The sequence below is a fragment of the Salvelinus alpinus genome, chromosome 23 (assembly GCF_045679555.1).
Source record: "Salvelinus alpinus chromosome 23, SLU_Salpinus.1, whole genome shotgun sequence".
Lineage (NCBI taxonomy): Eukaryota > Metazoa > Chordata > Actinopteri > Salmoniformes > Salmonidae > Salvelinus > Salvelinus alpinus.
Window position 1 is genome coordinate 15795323 of NC_092108.1, and position 19436 is coordinate 15814758.

The following is a 19436-nucleotide window of genomic DNA, read 5'->3' on the forward strand; positions in this document are numbered from 1 at the left end:
GACAGATTTAGCTTTCAGTTTTAATATTCACAGATTTGATTGTGTTATAGCTTCTACTAAATAAATGAAATGCTTTGGCTGCGGAAGAGGGGCATTTGGTACGTTATTGTCCCGAGAACGATCGCGCAGAGCCCGGTAGCAGCTCTAGCGTTGGTGCAGCTAATGCGGGAAATTGTGGTGGATCAGAGTAAAGAGGGAGGGTAAAAAGCCGGTGTGACTGCGACTGGGGTCAGTGAGTCGGTGCTGGAAAATGAAAGTGGAGTTCAAGAGGAGTTTGAAACAATGGAAAATGAGCAGATGTTTTCAAAGTACCCAGGATTAAGAGGAAGAATTTAAGGGGTGATGAAGGTAGACATTGATAAATCAGTTGAGGATAAACAGATAGTAGAGATGGTGGGTTTTCCTCTGACGAGGATAGCGAGTGAGTCATTTTACGCATCACAACAAAATAGCGAGATAAATGGGGTGGAAGGGAGGTATGGGTTGATAAAATCATTTCTGAAATTGACAAAAGGGAAGAAATATATGCAGGTTATAGTGTAACATATTCTTTTCTTCCTGAAAGTGATTTGTTTATTGAATCAGCAAACGTTCTGATGTAAAAAAATAACGGGGGTTTGACAAGCCCTGAAATCGCTACACTCAAGAAAGTTGTCACGAGAGTGACAAGTGATTTAAATTCTAAAGGAAACGAAAGAGTTCAGTCGCAGCCTTAACTCTGTAAAGAGATGTTTTCTGTCTCTTCCTCTGTATTTTTTTTTCTCAGCCATGAGCAGTTTTAAGATTTCTTCTTTAAACGTAAATGGGGCGACAGTATGACTTAATGAAGGGTAAGGGAAGTTTTCTACAAGAAACGCATAGTAATATTGAAAATGAAGTTATGTGGCAAAAGGAGTGTGTAGAGGGGGAGCAGTGGTGTGTAGTCATAAAAGCTAAAAAATAAAATGGGGTTGTGGCTATCCTGTTCTCAAAAGGGTTTTTGCCTTTGTCATATGAGGTTGAAGAGGTAGTTGAGGGGAGGTTATTAAAAGTTAGAGTGAGGTATGAAAACATCACTATGTGTTGAATACATTTATATGCCCCAGTGGTGGCAGTTGAGAGGGTATGTTTTTTAGAGACATTATCAAATACCATTGAGAAATGTAACACTGAGGATAATTTATTTCTTGCTGGGAATTTTAACTGCAGTCAGTGATTTAGATAGAAACCACAAAACCTCAAGGACTTTTTAAAAATGCCTTATTGTAATGCATGAACTGTGTGATATTTGGCAGAGCCAACATGGAGGTACGAGACAGAACACATGGTCTAATGTGAGAGAGAACACCATCTCTCTGGACAGGTTAGATAGGTTTTATTGTAACACTGTGTGATGTTTGGAGCCAACATGGAGGTACGAGACAGAACACATGGTCTAATGTGAGAGAGAACACCATCTCTCTGGACAGGTTAGATAGGTTTTATTGTAACACTGTGTGATGTTTGGAGCCAACATGGAGGTACGAGACAGAACACATGGTCTAATGTGAGAGAGAACACCATCTCTCTGGACAGGTTAGATAGGTTTTATTGTAACACTGTGTGATGTTTGGAGCCAACATGGAGGTACGAGACAGAACACATGGTCTAATGTGAGAGAGAACACCATCTCTCTGGACAGGTTAGATAGGTTTTATTGTAACACTGTGTGATGTTTGGAGCCAACATGGAGGTACGAGACAGAACACATGGTCTAATGTGAGAGAGAACACCATCTCTCTGGACAGGTTAGATAGGTTTTATTGTAACACTGTGTGATATTTGGCAGAGCCAACATGGAGGTACGAGACAGAACACATGGTCTAATGTGAGAGAGAACACCATCTCTCTGGACAGGTTAGATAGGTTTTATTGTAACACTGTGTGATGTTTGGAGCCAACATGGAGGTACGAGACAGAACACATGGTCTAATGTGAGAGAGAACACCATCTCTCTGGACAGGTTAGATAGGTTTTATTGTAACACTGTGTGATGTTTGGAGCCAACATGGAGGTACGAGACAGAACACATGGTCTAATGTGAGAGAGAACACCATCTCTCTGGACAGGTTAGACAGGTTTTATTGTAACACTGTGTGATGTTTGGAGCCAACATGGAGGTACGAGACAGAACACATGGTCTAATGTGAGAGAGAACACCATCTCTCTGGACAGGTTAGACAGGTTTTATTGTAACACTGTGTGATATTTGGCAGAGCCAACATGGAGGTACGAGACAGAACACATGGTCTAATGTGAGAGAGAACACCATCTCTCTGGACAGGTTAGATAGGTTTTATTGTAACACTGTGTGATGTTTGGAGCCAACATGGAGGTACGAGACAGAACACATGGTCTAATGTGAGAGAGAACACCATCTCTCTGGTCAGGTTAGACAGGTTTTATTGTTTTGAGCATCAATCTCAGGTCTGTAAATCAAGTGTAATAACCCCAGTGGGATGTTCTGATCATTGTTTATCAAACCAAATCAAACTGTATTAGTCACATGCGCCGAATATAACAGGTGTAGACCTTACAGTGAGATGCTTACTTACAAGCCCCTAACCAACAGTGCAGTGCAGTTAAAAAAAAAATACGGATAAGAATAAGAGATGAAAGTAACAAGTAATTAAAAAGCAGCAGTAAAATAACAATATATACAGAGGGGGTACCGGTTAGTTGAGGTAGTATGTACATGTAGGTAGAGTTATTAAAGTTACTATGCATAGATGATTACAGAGAGTGGCAGTGGTATGGAGGGGGGAGGGCAATGCAAATAGTCTGGGTAGCCATTTGACTAGATGTTCAGGAGTCTTATGGCTTGGGGGTAGAAGCTGTTTAGAAGCCTTTTGGACCTAGACTTGGCGCTCCGGTACCACTTGCCGTAAGGTAGCAGAGAGAACAGTTTATGACTAGGGTGGCTGGAGTCTTTGACAATTTTTAGGGCCTTCCTCTGACACCGCCTGGTATAGAGGTCCTGGTTGGCAGGAAGCTTGGCCCCAGTGATGTACTGGGCTGTTCGCACTACCCTCTGTAGTGCCTTGCGGTCGGAGGCCGAGCAGTCCTACTGTGTTCTCGGCAGCCAGATAGGGGACAACATTCCTTGATTCTGGATTTTTGGGACGTCTCTAGGGCTATTGGGTTGGATGCTGGTCTAATTTTAATTGATCAGGAAAAGGCATTTGACCGAGTTGAACATCAATAGTTATGGCACACTTTTGAGGCATTTGGTTTCAGCTCTGGTTTTATTGCCATGATCAGGGTGATATATGGTGACATTGAAAGTGTGCTGAAATTTAACGGTGGCTTGAGTGCTCCTTTTAAAGTATGTAGAGATTTTAGGCAGGGGTGTTCTTTATCAGGAATGTTAAATGCCACCATTATAGAGCCGCTACTAAATAGCATTAGACATTGCATTGAAGGGGTGTGTCACGCCCTGACCTGAGATATCTCTGTTTTCTTTATATTTTGGTTAGGACAGGGTGTGACTAGGGTGGGTACGTTAGTTTTTGTATTGTCTAGGTTTTTTTGTATGTCTAGGGTTTTTGTAGGTCTTGGTGATTTGTATGTCTATGGTGGCCTGATATGGTTCCCAATCAGAGGCAGCTGTTTATCATTGTCTCTGATTGGGGATCATATTTAGGTAGCCATTTTCCCTTTGGTGTTTGTGGGTTCTTGTTCTATGTTTAGTTGCCCGTCTGCACTACTCATATTAGCTTCACGGTTCGTTTTGTTATTTTGTTAGTTTGTTCAGTGTTCGTTCTTAAATTAAGAAGAACGTACGCATACCACGCTGCACCTTGGTCTCCTCCTTACAACGGCCGTGACAGGGTGTACCTTTCAGAGGATATTCCTCCTATTCGTCTCTCAGCCTATGCTGATGATGTAGCTATTTTAGTGAAAAATCAGGCCGAGGTGGATAGTTTGAGTCTCATGTTTTTTGTTGTTGTTTTTTCACCTTTATTTAACCAGGTAGGCTAGTTGAGAACAAGTTCTCATTTGCAACTGCGACCTGGCCAAGATAAAGCACAGCACTTCGACACATACAACAACACAGAGTTACACATGGAATAAACAAACATACAGTCAATAATACAGTAGAAAAAAAATAAAAGTCTATCTACAAGGCAATAAATAGGCCATGGTGGCGAAGTAATTACAATATAGCAATTAAACACTGGAATGGTAGATGTGCAGAAGATGAATGTGCAAGTAGAGATACTGGGGTGCAAAGGAGCAAGATAAATAAATAAATACAGTATGGGGATGAGGTAGTTGGATGGGCTGTTTACAGATGGGCTATGTACAGGTGCAGTGATCTGTGAGCTGCTCTGACAGCTGGTGCTTAAAGCTAGTGAGGGAGATAAGAGTCTCCAGCTTCAGTGGTTTTTGCTGTTCGTTCCAGTCATTGGCAGTAGAGAACTGGAAGGAAAATTAGGAATTGGCTTTGGGGGTGACCAGTGAGATATACCTGCTGGAGCGCGTGCTACGGGTGGGTGCTGCTATGGTGACCAGTGAGCTGAGATAAGGCTGGGCTTTACCTAGCAGAGACTTGTAGATGACCTGGAGCCAGTGGGTTTGTCGACACGTATGAAGCGATGGCCAGCCAACGAGAGCGTACAGGTCACAGTGGTGGGTAATATATATTGGTGACAAAACGGATGGCACTGTGATAGACTGCATCCAATTTGTTGAGTAGAGTGTTGGAGGCTATTTTATAAATGACATCGCCGAAGTCGAGGATCGGTAGGATGGTCGGTTTTTACGAGGGTATGTTTGGCAGCATGAGTGAAGGATGCTTTGTTGCGAAATAGGAAGCCGATTCTAGATTTAATTTTGGATTGGAGATGCTTAATGTGAGTCTGGAATGAAAATCGGTTGATCGGTTTAGGGGAATATCCTCTGCAAAGGTAAATTGGGAAAAAAAAGCTTTACAGATTCGAAAATGGTCTGGAGGGATCATTGCTTTGCCAGGGGGGGCTGGAATGGTGTAAGGGAGGTTTTAAGTATCTTGGAGTTTACATAGGGGATGAGGGGACAAAGGAAACAACTATTATTGTTAACAATGTGATTGCCTCTGCACCGTGACATCGGTTGTCATGTTTAGAGCCACCGTCTGGCCTTCTGGCTAAGATACAGGCAATTATTGTAGATTTATTTTGGGATAAATATCATGGGTTCCACAAAGTGTTTTGTATTTGTCAAAAGAGGAGGGGGGGACAAGGTTTTGTACATCTTGCTAGGAGGGCTGCTGCTTTCCGGTTTTAGTTTATTCAAAGGTTGCTTTATGGACCGGAAAATGTGGTTTGGAGAGGGGTGGCAGGTCCTGTATTACAGCAGGTCGGGGGATTAGGTTTAAAGAAGGATTTATTTTAGGTTGATAGTAGCCAGATTTCAAGGGGGGGGAGTACCTTTGTTTTACAGATGCCTTCTTAGAGTTTGGAGCATAATAACGGAGTCCAGACGCACTCCAGCATTGGCTGCTGGAGGAACCTCTGGTGTATGGGGCAAGACTAGATTGTACAACTGCAGCTGTTCCACATTTCTCCAAGATTCTGGTGAAGGGCAAAATCCTCAGCCTAAAACAGTTAATGACCATGGCTGGGCCCACCTTAATGGAGGGCTGACGGGTGGCTGAATATTTGGGGTTGAGGTCGGAAAGAATTGTCGGACAACTGCTGTAAAGCTGCAGGAAGGCTCTGTCAGTAGAAGAGTGGTGTATGCTTAATCATAAGAAGAAGGCACAAGATGAATCAATCCCATTTCCAAGACTAGGGATTACATCCAATATCCCAGAGTCAGAAAGAAAGGCGTTATTGCTGGATTTGAGAGGGTTGGAAGAGGTGGGTTTGGATGAGGTGAACGGGAAAGACTTATATAGGGGGTGTGTCAAGGATTTAAATAAAGATAAATTGAAGAATAGAAAAGACACTCCTTGGAGGGTAAAACTGGGTATTGGTGACAAGGTAAAGCCAGCATGGAGAGCACTGTACAAGCCACCGTTACAAAAGGCCACTAGTGACATGCAATAGAGGGTTTTGCATGGCATCATTGCAGTTAATGCTTTTGTATCTGTTATTAACTCAGATATTGGAGATGGATGTCCTTTTAGTAACATAAGAGAAACACTTTTTCACTGTTTTATGGAGTGTGAGAGGATAAAGCCTCTTTGAAATACTGGAGTCTTTGTTTACAGCTGTAGGGGAGATTTTCAATAACACTGTTGTTATTTTGGGGTTTCACTATAGTAAGCAACAGAAAATAAAATGTCAACTGTTAAAACATTTTTGGGGGTGTCACGCCTTGACCTTAGAGAGCCTTTTTATTCTCTATTTGGTTAGGTCAGGGTGTGACTAGGGTGGGAAATCTATGTTGTATTTCTATGTTGGCCTGGTATGGCTCCCAATCAGAGGCAGCTGTCTATCGTTGTCTCTGATTGGGGATAATACTTAGGCAGCCTTTTTTCCACCTTAGTGTGTGGGATCTTGATTTCGTATAGTTGCTGTGTAGCCTGCAGAACTTTACGTTCGTTTTGTATTTTGTTGTTTTTTCAGTGTTCATTTTAATAAAAGTAAGATGTTCGCCTACCTCGCTGCACCTTGGTCCAATCCATCTCTAAATGAACGTAACAGAAGATCCCACCACCAAAGGACCAAGCAGCGTGGCCAGGAGGAGCAGGGATCCTGGGCCCGGGAGAAAAGGGAGTGGAGGACATCATGGACATGGGAGGAGGTTATGGCAGGGGACAAAACCCTGCCATGGATGCAGGCGGAGGCAGCGAAGGAGGATCAACGACGACTCCGGGGTTTGCAACCACGATGGAAGCCCGAGAGGCAGCACACGGAGTGGTCGGCGGAGCCAAGGGGTGAACCAGAGCCAGTCAGGGAGTCGAGTGAGGAACTCGACGAAAGATTCCCGGAGAGAGGTTTTGGCGTTGAGAGTGCTGCAGAGCAGGCGTGCTGAGGAGCGTGACACCAGTCCGGTGTCATATGCACCAGTTTCACGCATCTGGCCTCCAGTGCGCCACCCCAGTCCGGTACGTCCTGTGTCTCCTCCACGCACTCGCCCTGAGGTGTGTGTCACCGTTCCGGTACAATGTGTGCCGGTTCTACACACCGTGTCTCCAGTGCGCCTCCACAGCCCAGTGCGTCCTGTGCCAGCTCCCCGCACTTGCCATGCGAAGGTGGTCCTTTGTCCAAGATGCGTTGTGCCAGCTCTATGCTCCAGACCTCCAGTGCGCCACCACGGTCCAGTATATCCTGTGCCAGTTCCATGCACCCGGCCTCCAGTGAGTGTCTCCAGCCTGGTACGTCCTGTGCCTGCTCCACGCATGAAGCCTCCAGTGATGATCCATGGCCCGAAGCCTCCAGTGATGATCCATGGCCCGAAGCCTCCAGTGATGATCCATGGCCCGGAGCCTCCAGTGATGATCCATGGCCCGGAGCCTCCAGTGATGATCCATGGCCCGGAGCCTCCAGTGATGATCCATGGCCCGGAGCCTCCAGTGATGATCCATGGGCCGGAGCCTCCAGTGATGTTCCATGGCCCGGAGCCTCCAGTGATGATCCATGGCCCGGAGCCTCCAGTGATGATCCATGGCCCGGAGCCTCCAGTGATGATCCATGGCCCGGAGACTCCAGTGATGATCCATGGCCCGGAGCCTCCAGTGATGATCCATGGCCCGAAGCCTCCAGTGATGATCCATGGCCCGGAGCCTCCAGTGATGATCCATGGCCCGGAGCCTCCAGTGATGATCCATGGCCCGGAGACTCCAGTGATGATCCATGCCCCGGAGCTTCCAGTGATGATCCATGGCCCGGAGCCTCCAGAGACAATCCAAGATCCGGAGTCTCCAGTGATGGTCTGCAGTACAGAGTCTCCAGCGACGGTCTGCAGTCAGGAGCCTCCAGCGACGGTTCCCAGTCCGGAGCCTCCAGCGGGGGTTCCTAGTCCGGAGCCCTCTGCGACGATCTACGGTCCGGAGTCCCCGGCGACGATCTATGGTCCGGAGTCCCCGGCGACGATCCACGGTCCGGAGCCTCCGGCGACGATCCACGGTCCGAAGCCTCTGGCGACGATCCACGGTCCGGAGCCTCCGGCGCCGATCCACGGTCCGGAGCCTCCGGCGCCGATCCACGGTTCGGTTCCTCCGGCGACGATCCACGGTTCGGAGCCTCCGGCGGCGATCCACGGTCCGGTTCCACGGAAGCGGAGGGATCCGCAAGTGGAGCGGGGTCTACGTCCCCAACCGGAGCCGCCACCGAGGCTAGATGCCCACTAGGACCCTCCCCCATAGAGTCAGGTTTTGCGGCCGGAGTCCGCACCTTTGAGGGAGGGGGTACTGTCACGCCCTGACGTTAGAGAGCCTTTTTATTCTCTATTTGGTTAGGTCAGGGTGTGACTAGGGTGGGCAATCTATGTTGTATTTCTATGTTGGCCTGGTATGGTTCCCAATCAGAGGCAGCTGTCTATTGTTGTCTCTGATTGGGGATCATACTTAGGCAGCCTTTTTTCCACCTTAGTGTGTGGGATCTTGATTTTGTATAGTTGCTGTGTAGCCTGCAGAACTTTACGTTTGTTTTGTATTTTGTTGTTTTTTCGGTGTTCATTTTAAAAGTAAGATGTTCGCCTACCACACTGCACCTTGGTCCAATCCATCTCTAAACGAACGTAACAGGGGGACTGTAACGAGTGAGCTAAGAGTCGGGAAGCATGTTCAGGGAGTGAGTGTTTTAATAAATAAACAGAACATAATACAAAACAAGAAAACACGAACAACACACAGACATGAAACAGAAGCTATGACGCATGGGGAAGGAACCAAAGGGAGTGACATATATAGGGAAGGTAATTAGGGAAGTGATGGAGTCCAGGTAACGATGGTGACAGGTGTGCGCCATAACGAGCAGCCTGGTGACCTAGAGGCCGGAGAGGGAACACACGTGACAGGGACAAGCTAAGATGGCTATTGTTCTGAGTAGGAAACATAAGATAGACACGGGTTATGAGCAGGTTGTAAGATGTGTTTTTAACTGATTAGTCAAAGTGAGCATAAAAGTGGATTTTGAGTTCTTCTCGGCTGTAAAAGATCTCCCATTGTTTGAGGAGAAGTGGGCTTATGAAGGAGCGGTTTGTTTTGTGGAGGAGGGCAAACCATTTTTGTCGATGAAATGAGTTGAACGTATATATATATATATTTTTTTATTTAATACATTTTTATTTAGGAATGACACATTTGTTGCTTAATTTCTGAAAAGGCACAGTGTGCCATTATTTGTGTTCATTATTAAGTATAAAATAAAGGTTTTTATAAAAACTCAAAACTCTCTGTCTGTCTCTCTCTCCACTTTTGATGTCAAAAACCTTTGATGTTGTTACTTTCTCTTTTTCTTTCTTTCCCTTTCATCTGTCAACCTTAATGTCACACAACTCTTTCTCTCTCCCACGCTCTTCCTCTTTACCTCCAATCTGTCTCTATCTCTCCTTTTATCTGTGACTGTTTGGTCTTCTACCTCTATTTATATATCTCAATTGCTTACTCCACTGATCGCTCTCTCCCTCTCTCTCCCTATCTCCCTCCCTTCCATCCTGATTTCCATGGTCTACCCCAGGGCTGTGTGACACCACCATCTCATTATCTCTCTCTCGCTGTCTTTTCTCCTTCCCCGATTTTCTCTCTCCTCCTCCCCCACTTCTTCTCTTCCCCTCACTCTCTCTCTCTTCTCTTTCCCCTCACTCTCTTTCTTTCTCCCCTCTCTGCCAATAAGACAGATAAAAGTAAAATCTTTCTCTCTCTATCCTCCCTCTCTCCTTTATCTCTTAGGCCTCCATTATTCACTGATCGTATCACCCCATATTACTCATCACTCAGATCAGTTGCAGGTATCACATTCTCACTGCAGGACAACATGTCATTGGGATTACTAGAATGGATAACCCCACAGCACCCCCAACAACACACTGTAGTCTAAAGTTGTTTTTCCTGTGAGTAACCACTGACATACGCTGCCCTCTGGGCTAGAGATGGGAACTAACCTCATGTTTGCCCTTCATCCTGCAGACTCGAATGTCATTCTTATTGGATTCCCACGTCCGCTTCTAGCAGAGGACCACAAAATGACATGACCACAGGGTTACAATCATACTGGGATCTGATTTAATCAGAGGTGTTTGTTACATCAGTCTGTCTGTCTGTCTGTCTGTCTGTCTGTCTGTCTGTCTGTCTGTCTGTCTGTCTGTCTGTCTGTCTGTCTGTCTGTCTGTCTGTCTGTCTGTCTGTCTGTCTGTCTGTCTGTCTCACCTTGCTGTAGAACATTTCATCCCCTGACATATTGTCCAGCTCCACTCTGTATAGATCATCTCTGTTTTACAAACACAGACAACAGGAGAAAAACAAAGACGTTTTCAGTCTTTTACAGAGTATCTGATCATGAAACAACTATATACTGTGTACAGTGTGTGTGGTAGGGTACTGTGTATAGTGTGTGTGGTAGGGTACTGTGTACAGTGTGTGTGGTAGGATACTGTGTACAGTGTGTGTGGTAGGGTACTGTGTACAGTGTGTGCGGTAGGGTATTGTGTACAGTCTGTATGGTAGGATACTGTGTATAGTGTGTGCGGTGGGGTACTGTGTACAGTGTGTGCGGTAGGATACAGGCAGTTTCTGATTATTACCTGGCTCCTATGTAGAGAGTGCGGTTGACCTGGAGCACTGTCTGAATGTGCAGCTCCTGTCTCTGAGAGGAATGATGAGCTCTACCCACAAACACAGGATACCTCCTCACCACTGCGAAGAAGGATGAGAGAGCGAAAGACAGGGTTGTTTATACTCTATCATTACATTACAGGGGACGGAGAGAGAAAGACAAGAGCGATGGAGGAAAAAAAAGCAAGGAGGGGAAGAGTGAAAAAGTAAGAAAGGCGGAAGAGGTAGAAACAGAGCGATGGCAGAAAGATGGAGACAGACAATGATAGTGATACAGGAGGGGAAGAGGGGATAGATCAGACACATACAGTATGGAAGGACAGGCAAGACATACTGCAGGAGGGTAAGAGGGGATAGATCAGACACATACAGTATGGAAGGACAGGCAAGACATACTGCAGGAGGGGAAGAGGGGATAGATCAGACACATACAGTATGGAAGGACAGGCAAGACATACTGCAGGAGGGGAAGAGGGGATAGATCAGACACATACTGTATGGAAGGACAGGCAGGACATACTGCAGGAGGGGAGGAGGGGATAGATCAGACACATACAGTATGGAAGGACAGGCAGGACACACTGCATGAGGGGAAGAGGGGATAGATCAGACACATACAGTATGTAAGGACAGGCAGGACACACTGCATGAGGGGAAGAGGGGATAGATCAGACACATACTGTATGGAAGGACAGGCAGGACACACTGCAGGAGGGGAAGAGGGGATAGATCAGACACATACAGTATGGAAGGACAGGCAGGACATACTGCAGGAGGGGTGGAGAGGATAGATCAGACACATACAGTATGGAAGGACAGGCAAGACACACTGCATGAGGGGAAGAGGGGATAGATCAGACACATACAGTATGGAAGGACAGGCAGGACACACTGCAGGGAAGGTGGAGAGGACACAGTGACATCCCCATACGGACTCCTCTTCAGGAGATTGAGTGGGACCCCTTTCTCATTGTCCTTGACTGCAGGGAGCGACATAATACACATCCATCCATCTACATATCTCCAAACGCTCTGCCCTCTCTCTCTCCTCTGCTTCTATTCAATCTCTCTCTCTTTCATCACTCCCTCTCTCTCTATCTCCACCACTCTCTATTTCCATCTCCACCTCTCTGACTATCTACCTCCTCCCTCCTTCGATCGCTCTCTTTTTCTCTCTGTCCTCCCATGTCTCACTCTCTCCCTCTCCACCTCTCACACCCCCCTCCCCTTGAACTAGGTTGATGCTCAATCAGATATGCAGTAAAACAGAAACAAAGCAATGACCTCAGATCGCAGCTCCATAATATTAAATCAAAGGAGAGGAGGAGGGGAGAGCATTACATCTTTTGTTCACACACTCAAGGAGAAACACATTTCCCAGTGCTTCTGCAATCTATCTCTGTGACACGGTTGTTTCGTGTGAAAACAGCTCCAGACCAAGGCTGTGACCCCTGACCTTTCTGTCCTGATGGAATACTGAGATCCACCAAGGGTCATTCAGCACGGATACCATACATACACAAACGCATGCAGGCCAAAGAAACACATACACACACTGAGTATACCGAAAAATGAAGAACACGTTCCTAATATTGAGTTGCATCCATAGCTGCAGGATGTAGTTTGGTGGTGGTGGTGCTGCGTTGTTTTTGATGGGGGGATGAGCAAAAAATAATGACCGTGCTGAAGACGTCTATATCGGTCCGCTAATTCAGGACTAGTAAAGGGCCAGAGCACTTTTGTGATTTAAAAAAAAACTAAATGTATTTGAGTGTTTACCAGCATTTGTCATTTGAGTTTGATAATTATCTGTACAAAACAGTTAATCTGATAATACTTGTGGAATTAACAAATACTTGCTTCATATGTTTTCCAGTTTCTTGAAATACTTTGCAAATGGAACTTATTTTTATGTGAAAACTGAAATGGTCTATTCATTCCTTTTTAGTAGACACTTATCCAGAGCATCTTAAGGTAGTGAGTGCATACATATTCATACTTGTTCCTCGTGGGAATCAAACCCACACCCCTGGCATTGCAATCACCATGCTCTACCAACTGAGCCATATCAACATTTCATATCATCACAAACCACTTGATGCCTCAATGTACTCAATTACTGTATTGGTCATTTCTTCATGGTGATGAAAAGTCTACAGGTACAAACCTAGATGACCAGCCTATGTACAATACAGTAATGTACATTTACATTAAGTGGATTGTAAGGACGCTAAATTAATACTGCACAAAAAGTGGTTGTTTTCCATATTATTTGATCAAGAAAAATATTTAATTTGATGTGGATGTTTTGTGTCTTTGCGCATAAATTTGCACCTTTTGATGTAAATGTTTGAGAACAGGGTTTTGTTATTTTCTGGATTCCATTAGGGGGAAGAGGGGATAGATCAGACACATACAGTATGGAAGGACAGGCAGGACACACTGCAGGGAAGGTGGAGAGGACACAGTGACATCCCCATACGGACTCCTCTTCAGGAGATTGAGTGGGACCCCTTTCTCATTGTCCTTGACTGCAGGGAGCGACATAATACACATCCATCCATCTACATATCTCCAAACGCTCTGCCCTCTCTCTCTCCTCTGCTTCTATTCAATCTCTCTCTCTTTCATCACTCCCTCTCTCTCTATCTCCACCACTCTCTATTTCCATCTCCACCTCTCTGACTATCTACCTCCTCCCTCCTTCGATCGCTCTCTTTTTCTCTCTGTCATCACCCAGTGCCTGGGCTTGCCTCCGCTGTACCCGCGCCCCTCCATACCCCTGTCTGCACATTATGCCCAGAATCTATTCTACCACGCCCATAAATCTGCTCCTTTTATTCTTTGTCCCCAACGCTCTAGGCGACCAGTTTTGATAGCCTTTAGCCGCACCCTCATCCTACTACTCCTCTGTTCCTCGGGTGATGTGGAGGTAAACCCAGGCCCTGCATGTCCCCAGTCACCCTCATTTGTTGACTTCTGCGATCGAAAAAGCCTTGGCCTCATGCATGTCAACATCAGAAGCCTCCTCCCTAAGTTTGCCTTACTCACCGCTTTAGCACACTCTGCCAATCCTGATGTCCTTGCCGTGTCCGAATCCTGGCTTAGGAAGGCCACCAAAAATTCTGAGATTTCCATACCCAACTATAACACTTTCCGTCAAGATAGAACTGCCAAAGGGGGAGGAGTTGCAATCTACTGCAGAGATAGCCTGCAAAGTTCTGTCATACTTTCCAGGTCTATGCCCAAACAGTTCGAACTTCTAATTTTAAAAATTAATCTCTCCAGAAATAAGTCTCTCACTGTTGCCGCCTGCTACCGACCCCCCTCAGCTCCCAGCTGTGCCCTGGACACCATCTGTGAATTGATCGCTCCCCATCTAGCTTCAGAGTTTGTTCTGTTAGGTGACCTAAACTGGGATATGCTTAACACCCCGGCAGTCCTACAATCCAAGCTTGATGCCCTCAATCTCACACAAATCATCAAGGAACCCACCAGGTACAACCCTAAATCCGTAAACATGGGCACCCTAATAGACATTATCCTGACCAACCTGCCCTCCAAATACACCTCTGCTGTCTTCAATCAAGATCTCAGCGATCACTGCCTCATTGCCTGTATCCGCCACGGGTCTGCGGTCAAACGACCACCCCTCATCACTGTCAAACGCTCCCTAAAACACTTCTGCGAGCAGGCCTTTCTAATCAACCTGGCCCGGGTACCCTGGAAGGATATTGACCTCATCCCGTCAGTTGAGGATGCCTGGTCATTCTTTAAATGTTACTTCCTCACCATATTAGACAAGCATGCTCCGTTCAAAAAATGCAGAACCAAGAACAGATATAGCCCTTGGTTCACTCCAGACCTGACTGCCCTCGACCAGCACAAAAACATCCTGTGGCGAACTGCAATAGCATCGAAGAGCCCCCGCGATATGCAACTGTTCAGGGAAGTCAGGAACCAATACACGCAGTCAGTCAGGAAAGCAAAGGCCAGCTTTTTCAAGCAGAAATTCGCATCCTGTAGCTCTAACTCCAAAAAGTTCTGGGATACTGTAAAGTCCATGGAGAACAAGAGCACCTCCTCCCAGCTGCCCACTGCACTGAGGCTAGGTAACACGGTCACCACCGATAAATCCGTGATAATCGAAGACTTCAACAAGCATTTCTCAATGGCTGGCCATGCCTTCTTCCTGGCGACTCCAACCTTGGCCAACAGCCCCGCCCCCCCCGCTGCTACTCGCCCAAGCCTCCCCAGCTTCTCCTTTACCCAAATCCAGATAGCAGATGTTCTGAAAGAGCTGGAAAACCTGGACCCATACAAATCAGCTGGGCTTGACAATCTGGACCCCCTATTTCTGAAACTGTCCGCCGCCATTGTCGCACCCCCTATCACCAGCCTGTTCAACCTCTCCTTCGTATCATCTGAGATCCCCAAGGATTGGAAAGCTGCCGCGGTCATCCCCCTCTTCAAAGGGGGAGACACCCTGGACCCAAACTGTTACAGACCTATATCCATCCTGCCCTGCCTATCTAAGGTCTTCGAAAGCCAAGTCAACAAACAGATCACTGACCATCTCGAATCCCACCGTACCTTCTCCGCTGTGCAATCCGGTTTCCGAGCCGGTCATGGGTGCACCTCAGCCACGCTCAAGGTACTAAACGATATCATAACCGCCATCGATAAAAGACATTACTGTGCAGCCGTCTTCATCGACCTGGCCAAGGCTTTCGACTCTGTCAATCACCATATTCTTATCGGCAGACTCAGTAGCCTCGGTTTTTCTAATGACTGCCTTGCCTGGTTCACCAACTACTTTGCAGACAGAGTTCAGTGTGTCAAATCGGAGGGCATGTTGTCCGGTCCTCTGGCAGTCTCTATGGGGGTACCACAGGGTTCAATTCTCGGGCCGACTCTTTTCTCTGTATACATCAATGATGTTGCTCTTGCTGCGGGCGATTCCCTGATCCACCTCTACGCAGACGACACCATTCTATATACTTCCGGCCCTTCCTTGGACACTGTACTATCTAACCTCCAAACGAGCTTCAATGCCATACAACACTCCTTCCGTGGCCTCCAACTGCTCTTAAACGCTAGTAAAACCAAATGCATGCTTTTCAACCGTTCGCTGCCTGCACCCGCACGCCCGACTAGCATCACCACCCTGGACGGTCCCGACCTAGAATATGTGGACATCTATAAGTACCTAGGTGTCTGGCTAGACTGCAAACTCTCCTTCCAGACTCATATCAAACATCTCCAATCCAAAATCAAAGCAAGAATCGGCTTTCTATTCCGCAACAAAGCCTCCTTCACTCACGCCGCCAAACTTACCCTAGTAAAACTGACTATCCTACCGATCCTCGACTTCGGCGATGTCATCTACAAAATAGCTTCCAACACTCTACTCAGCAAACTGGATGCAGTTTATCACAGTGCCATTCGTTTTGTTACTAAAGCACCTTATACGACCCACCACTGCGACCTGTATGCCCTAGTCGGCTGGCCCTCGCTACATGTTCGTCGTCAGACCCACTGGCTCCAGGTCATCTACAAGGCTATGCTAGGTAAAGTGCCGCCTTATCTCAGTTCACTGGTCACGATGGCTACACCCACCCGCAGCACGCGCTCCAGCAGGTGTATCTCACTGATCATCCCTAAAGCTAAAACCTCATTTGGACGCCTTTCCTTCCAGTTCTCTGCTGCCTGCGACTGGAACGAATTGCAAAAATCTCTGAAGTTGGAGACTTTTATCTCCCTCAACAACTTTAAAAATCTGCTATCCGAGCAGCTAACCGATCGCTGCAGCTGTACATAGTCCATCTGTAAACTACCCACCCAATTTACCTACCTCACCCCCCATACTGCTTTTATTTATTTACTTTTCTGCTCTTTTGCACACCAGCACCAATATCTCTTCTTGCACATGATCATCTGATGATTTATCACTCCAGTGTTAATCTGCTAAATTGTAATTATTCGATTTATTGCCTACCTCATGCCTTTTGCACACATTGTATATAGATTCTCTTTTTTTCTACCATGTTATTGACTTGTTTATTGTTTACTCCATGTGTAACTCTGTGTTGTCTGTTCACACTGCTATGCTTTATCTTGGCCAGGTCGCAGTTGCAAATGAGAACTTGTTCTCAACTAGCCTACCTGGTTAAATAAAGGTGAAATAAAAAAATAAAAAAAATAAAAAAATGACAGAATCACAGAGAAAGGGACATAGCAACAACTCTTACAATTCCAACTATTGAATCCTGCAAGATACTGTTCTTAATTATACAAGTACCTTTCTTGCTAAAGCGGAGATGCTGAGAAATAGTTTTGGCCCGTACTACAGACATCTACATTGGTCTGCTAATACTAGTAAAGGCCCAGTACACCACTTTTGTGAGAAAAAAATGTAAATATTTTTTAATTCCGATTTTTTTCAGAGGGTCCTGCAGCACCCCTACTTCCCGCAGCTATGGTTGCACCCCTCCTTTTGCCCTCAGAACAGCCTCAATTCGTCAAGGCATGGACTGTACAACGTGTCGAAAGCATTCCACTGGGAAGCTGGACCATGTTGACTCCAATGCTTCCCACAGTTGTGTCAAGCTGGCTGGATGTCCTTTGGGGGGAGGACCATTCTTGATACACACGGGAAACTGTTGAGCGTGAAAAATCCAGAAGCGTTGCAGTTCTTGACACAAACCGGTGCGTCTGGCACCTACCACCGTACCCCGTTCAAAGGCCCTTACATTTTTTGTCTTGCCCATTCACCCTCTGAATGTTACACATACACAATCTATGTCTCAATTGTCTCAAGGATTAAAAATCCTTCTGGATTCACCTGGTCAGTCTGTCATAGAAAGAGCAGGTGTCCTTAATGTTTTGTATACTCAGTATACATGCGCGCACACACACACACACACACACACACACACACACACACACACACACACACACACACACACACACACACACACACACACACACACACACACACACACACACACACACACACACACACACACACACACACACAATGAGAAGGACACATACCCTCTAAGGGAGCGTAGCTGAGCGGACCGGGCTCCTCTGGGAAAGAACTGTGAGCCAATCGGAGGAGAAGGAGGAGAAACGTGAGGGGAGGGGCCATGGTTGTCATGGCAGCACAGCACGGGCACTAGAAAGGGAAAGAAAGAGAGGAGAGAGAGAAGAGAGAATAATCAGTGACCAGTCCTATAGTTGCAAATCACACCGTACATTATATAGGTGGTGTAGAGAGATATTGATTGCAATAGGTTGCATACACGGGCACACACACATGTACGCAGGCAGGCACAAATGACCTGGCACTAAAGTATGGTCCACAGAGCAGCGTAGACTGGGGAGAAGGCTGCATCAGAGGAGCAGGAGACTAAATGATGCCACCAATCTGGCTTTAGCGCAGTGACCATTGTGCCAAATGAAATGCAATGTGCCCTATTGTTTAGAATGGCTACACATTGTTGAGCATTTCCAGCTGAACACGGTGACCTAAGCCATATACCACCCCAGAGTCCTATATAGAGAGAAGAGGCTACTGCTATAGAGGGATCCCTACAGGGCCATACACCTTAACACGGTGACCTAAGCCATATACCACCCCAGAGTCCTATATAGAGAGAAGAGGCTACTGCTATAGAGGGATCCCTACAGGGCCATACACCTTAACACGGTGACCTAAGCCATATACCACCCCAGAGTCCTATATAGAGAGAAGAGGCTACTGCTATAGAGGGATCCCTACAGGGCCATACACCTTAACACGGTGACCTAAGCCATATACCACCCCAGAGTCCTATATAGAGAGAAGAGGCTACTGCTATAGAGGGATCCCTACAGGGCCATACACCTTAACACGGTGACCTAAGCCATATACCACCCCAGAGTCCTATATAGAGAGAAGAGGCTACTGCTATAGAGGGATCCCTACAGGGCCATACACCTTAACACGGTGACCTAAGCCATATACCACCCCAGAGTCCTATATAGAGAGAAGAGGCTACTGCTATAGAGGGATCCCTACAGGGCCATACACCTTAACACGGTGACCTAAGCCATATACCACCCCAGAGTCCTATATAGAGAGAAGAGGCTACTGCTATAGAGGGATCCCTACAGGGCCATACACCTTAACACGGTGACCTAAGCCATATACCACCCCAGAGTCCTATATAGATAGAAGAGGCTACTGCTATAGAGGGAACCGTACAGGGCCATACACCTTAACACGGTGACCTAAGCCATATACCACCCCAGAGTCCTATATAGAGAGAAGAGGCTACTGCTATAGAGGGATCCCTACAGGGCCATACACCATAACATCCTATATAACAGAGAAGCTGGGCCCTATAGCAAACCCTCCAAAAAGGTGAAAGACTGAAGGCAGCTGGAGAACATCAGACAAGCTGAGGGAAGTCACAGATAAGCTGGACAATATCTCCATGTACTATATAGAGCCCAATGCTTGGTAATGTATTCTATAGAGCCCAATGCTTGGTAATGTACTCTATAGAGCCCAATGCTTGGTAATGTACTCTATAGAGCCCAATGCTTGGTAATGTATTCTATAGAGCCCAATGCTTGGTAATGTACTCTATAGAGCCCAATGCTTTGTAATGTATTCTATAGAGCCCAATGCTTGGTAATGTATTCTATAGAGCCCAATGCTTGG

The 19436-nt window shown here is 46.3% G+C and overlaps 1 protein-coding gene across 1 annotated transcript in view; it reads right to left on the reverse strand.

Moving 5' to 3' along the window:
• The window catches only part of LOC139550335 (semaphorin-6B-like), a 79756-nt gene that overhangs the window by 17880 nt on the left and 42440 nt on the right, over nucleotides 1-19436 (reverse strand). Inside the window, exons 2-5 of the mRNA XM_071361171.1 lie at nucleotides 17780-17903; nucleotides 10693-10804; nucleotides 10319-10379; nucleotides 10054-10116 (exon numbers count right to left, since the gene is read on the reverse strand). Of these exons, the coding sequence (XP_071217272.1) occupies nucleotides 10054-10116; nucleotides 10319-10379; nucleotides 10693-10804; nucleotides 17780-17903 (360 nt within the window). The remainder of the gene's footprint in view (nucleotides 1-10053; nucleotides 10117-10318; nucleotides 10380-10692; nucleotides 10805-17779; nucleotides 17904-19436) is intronic.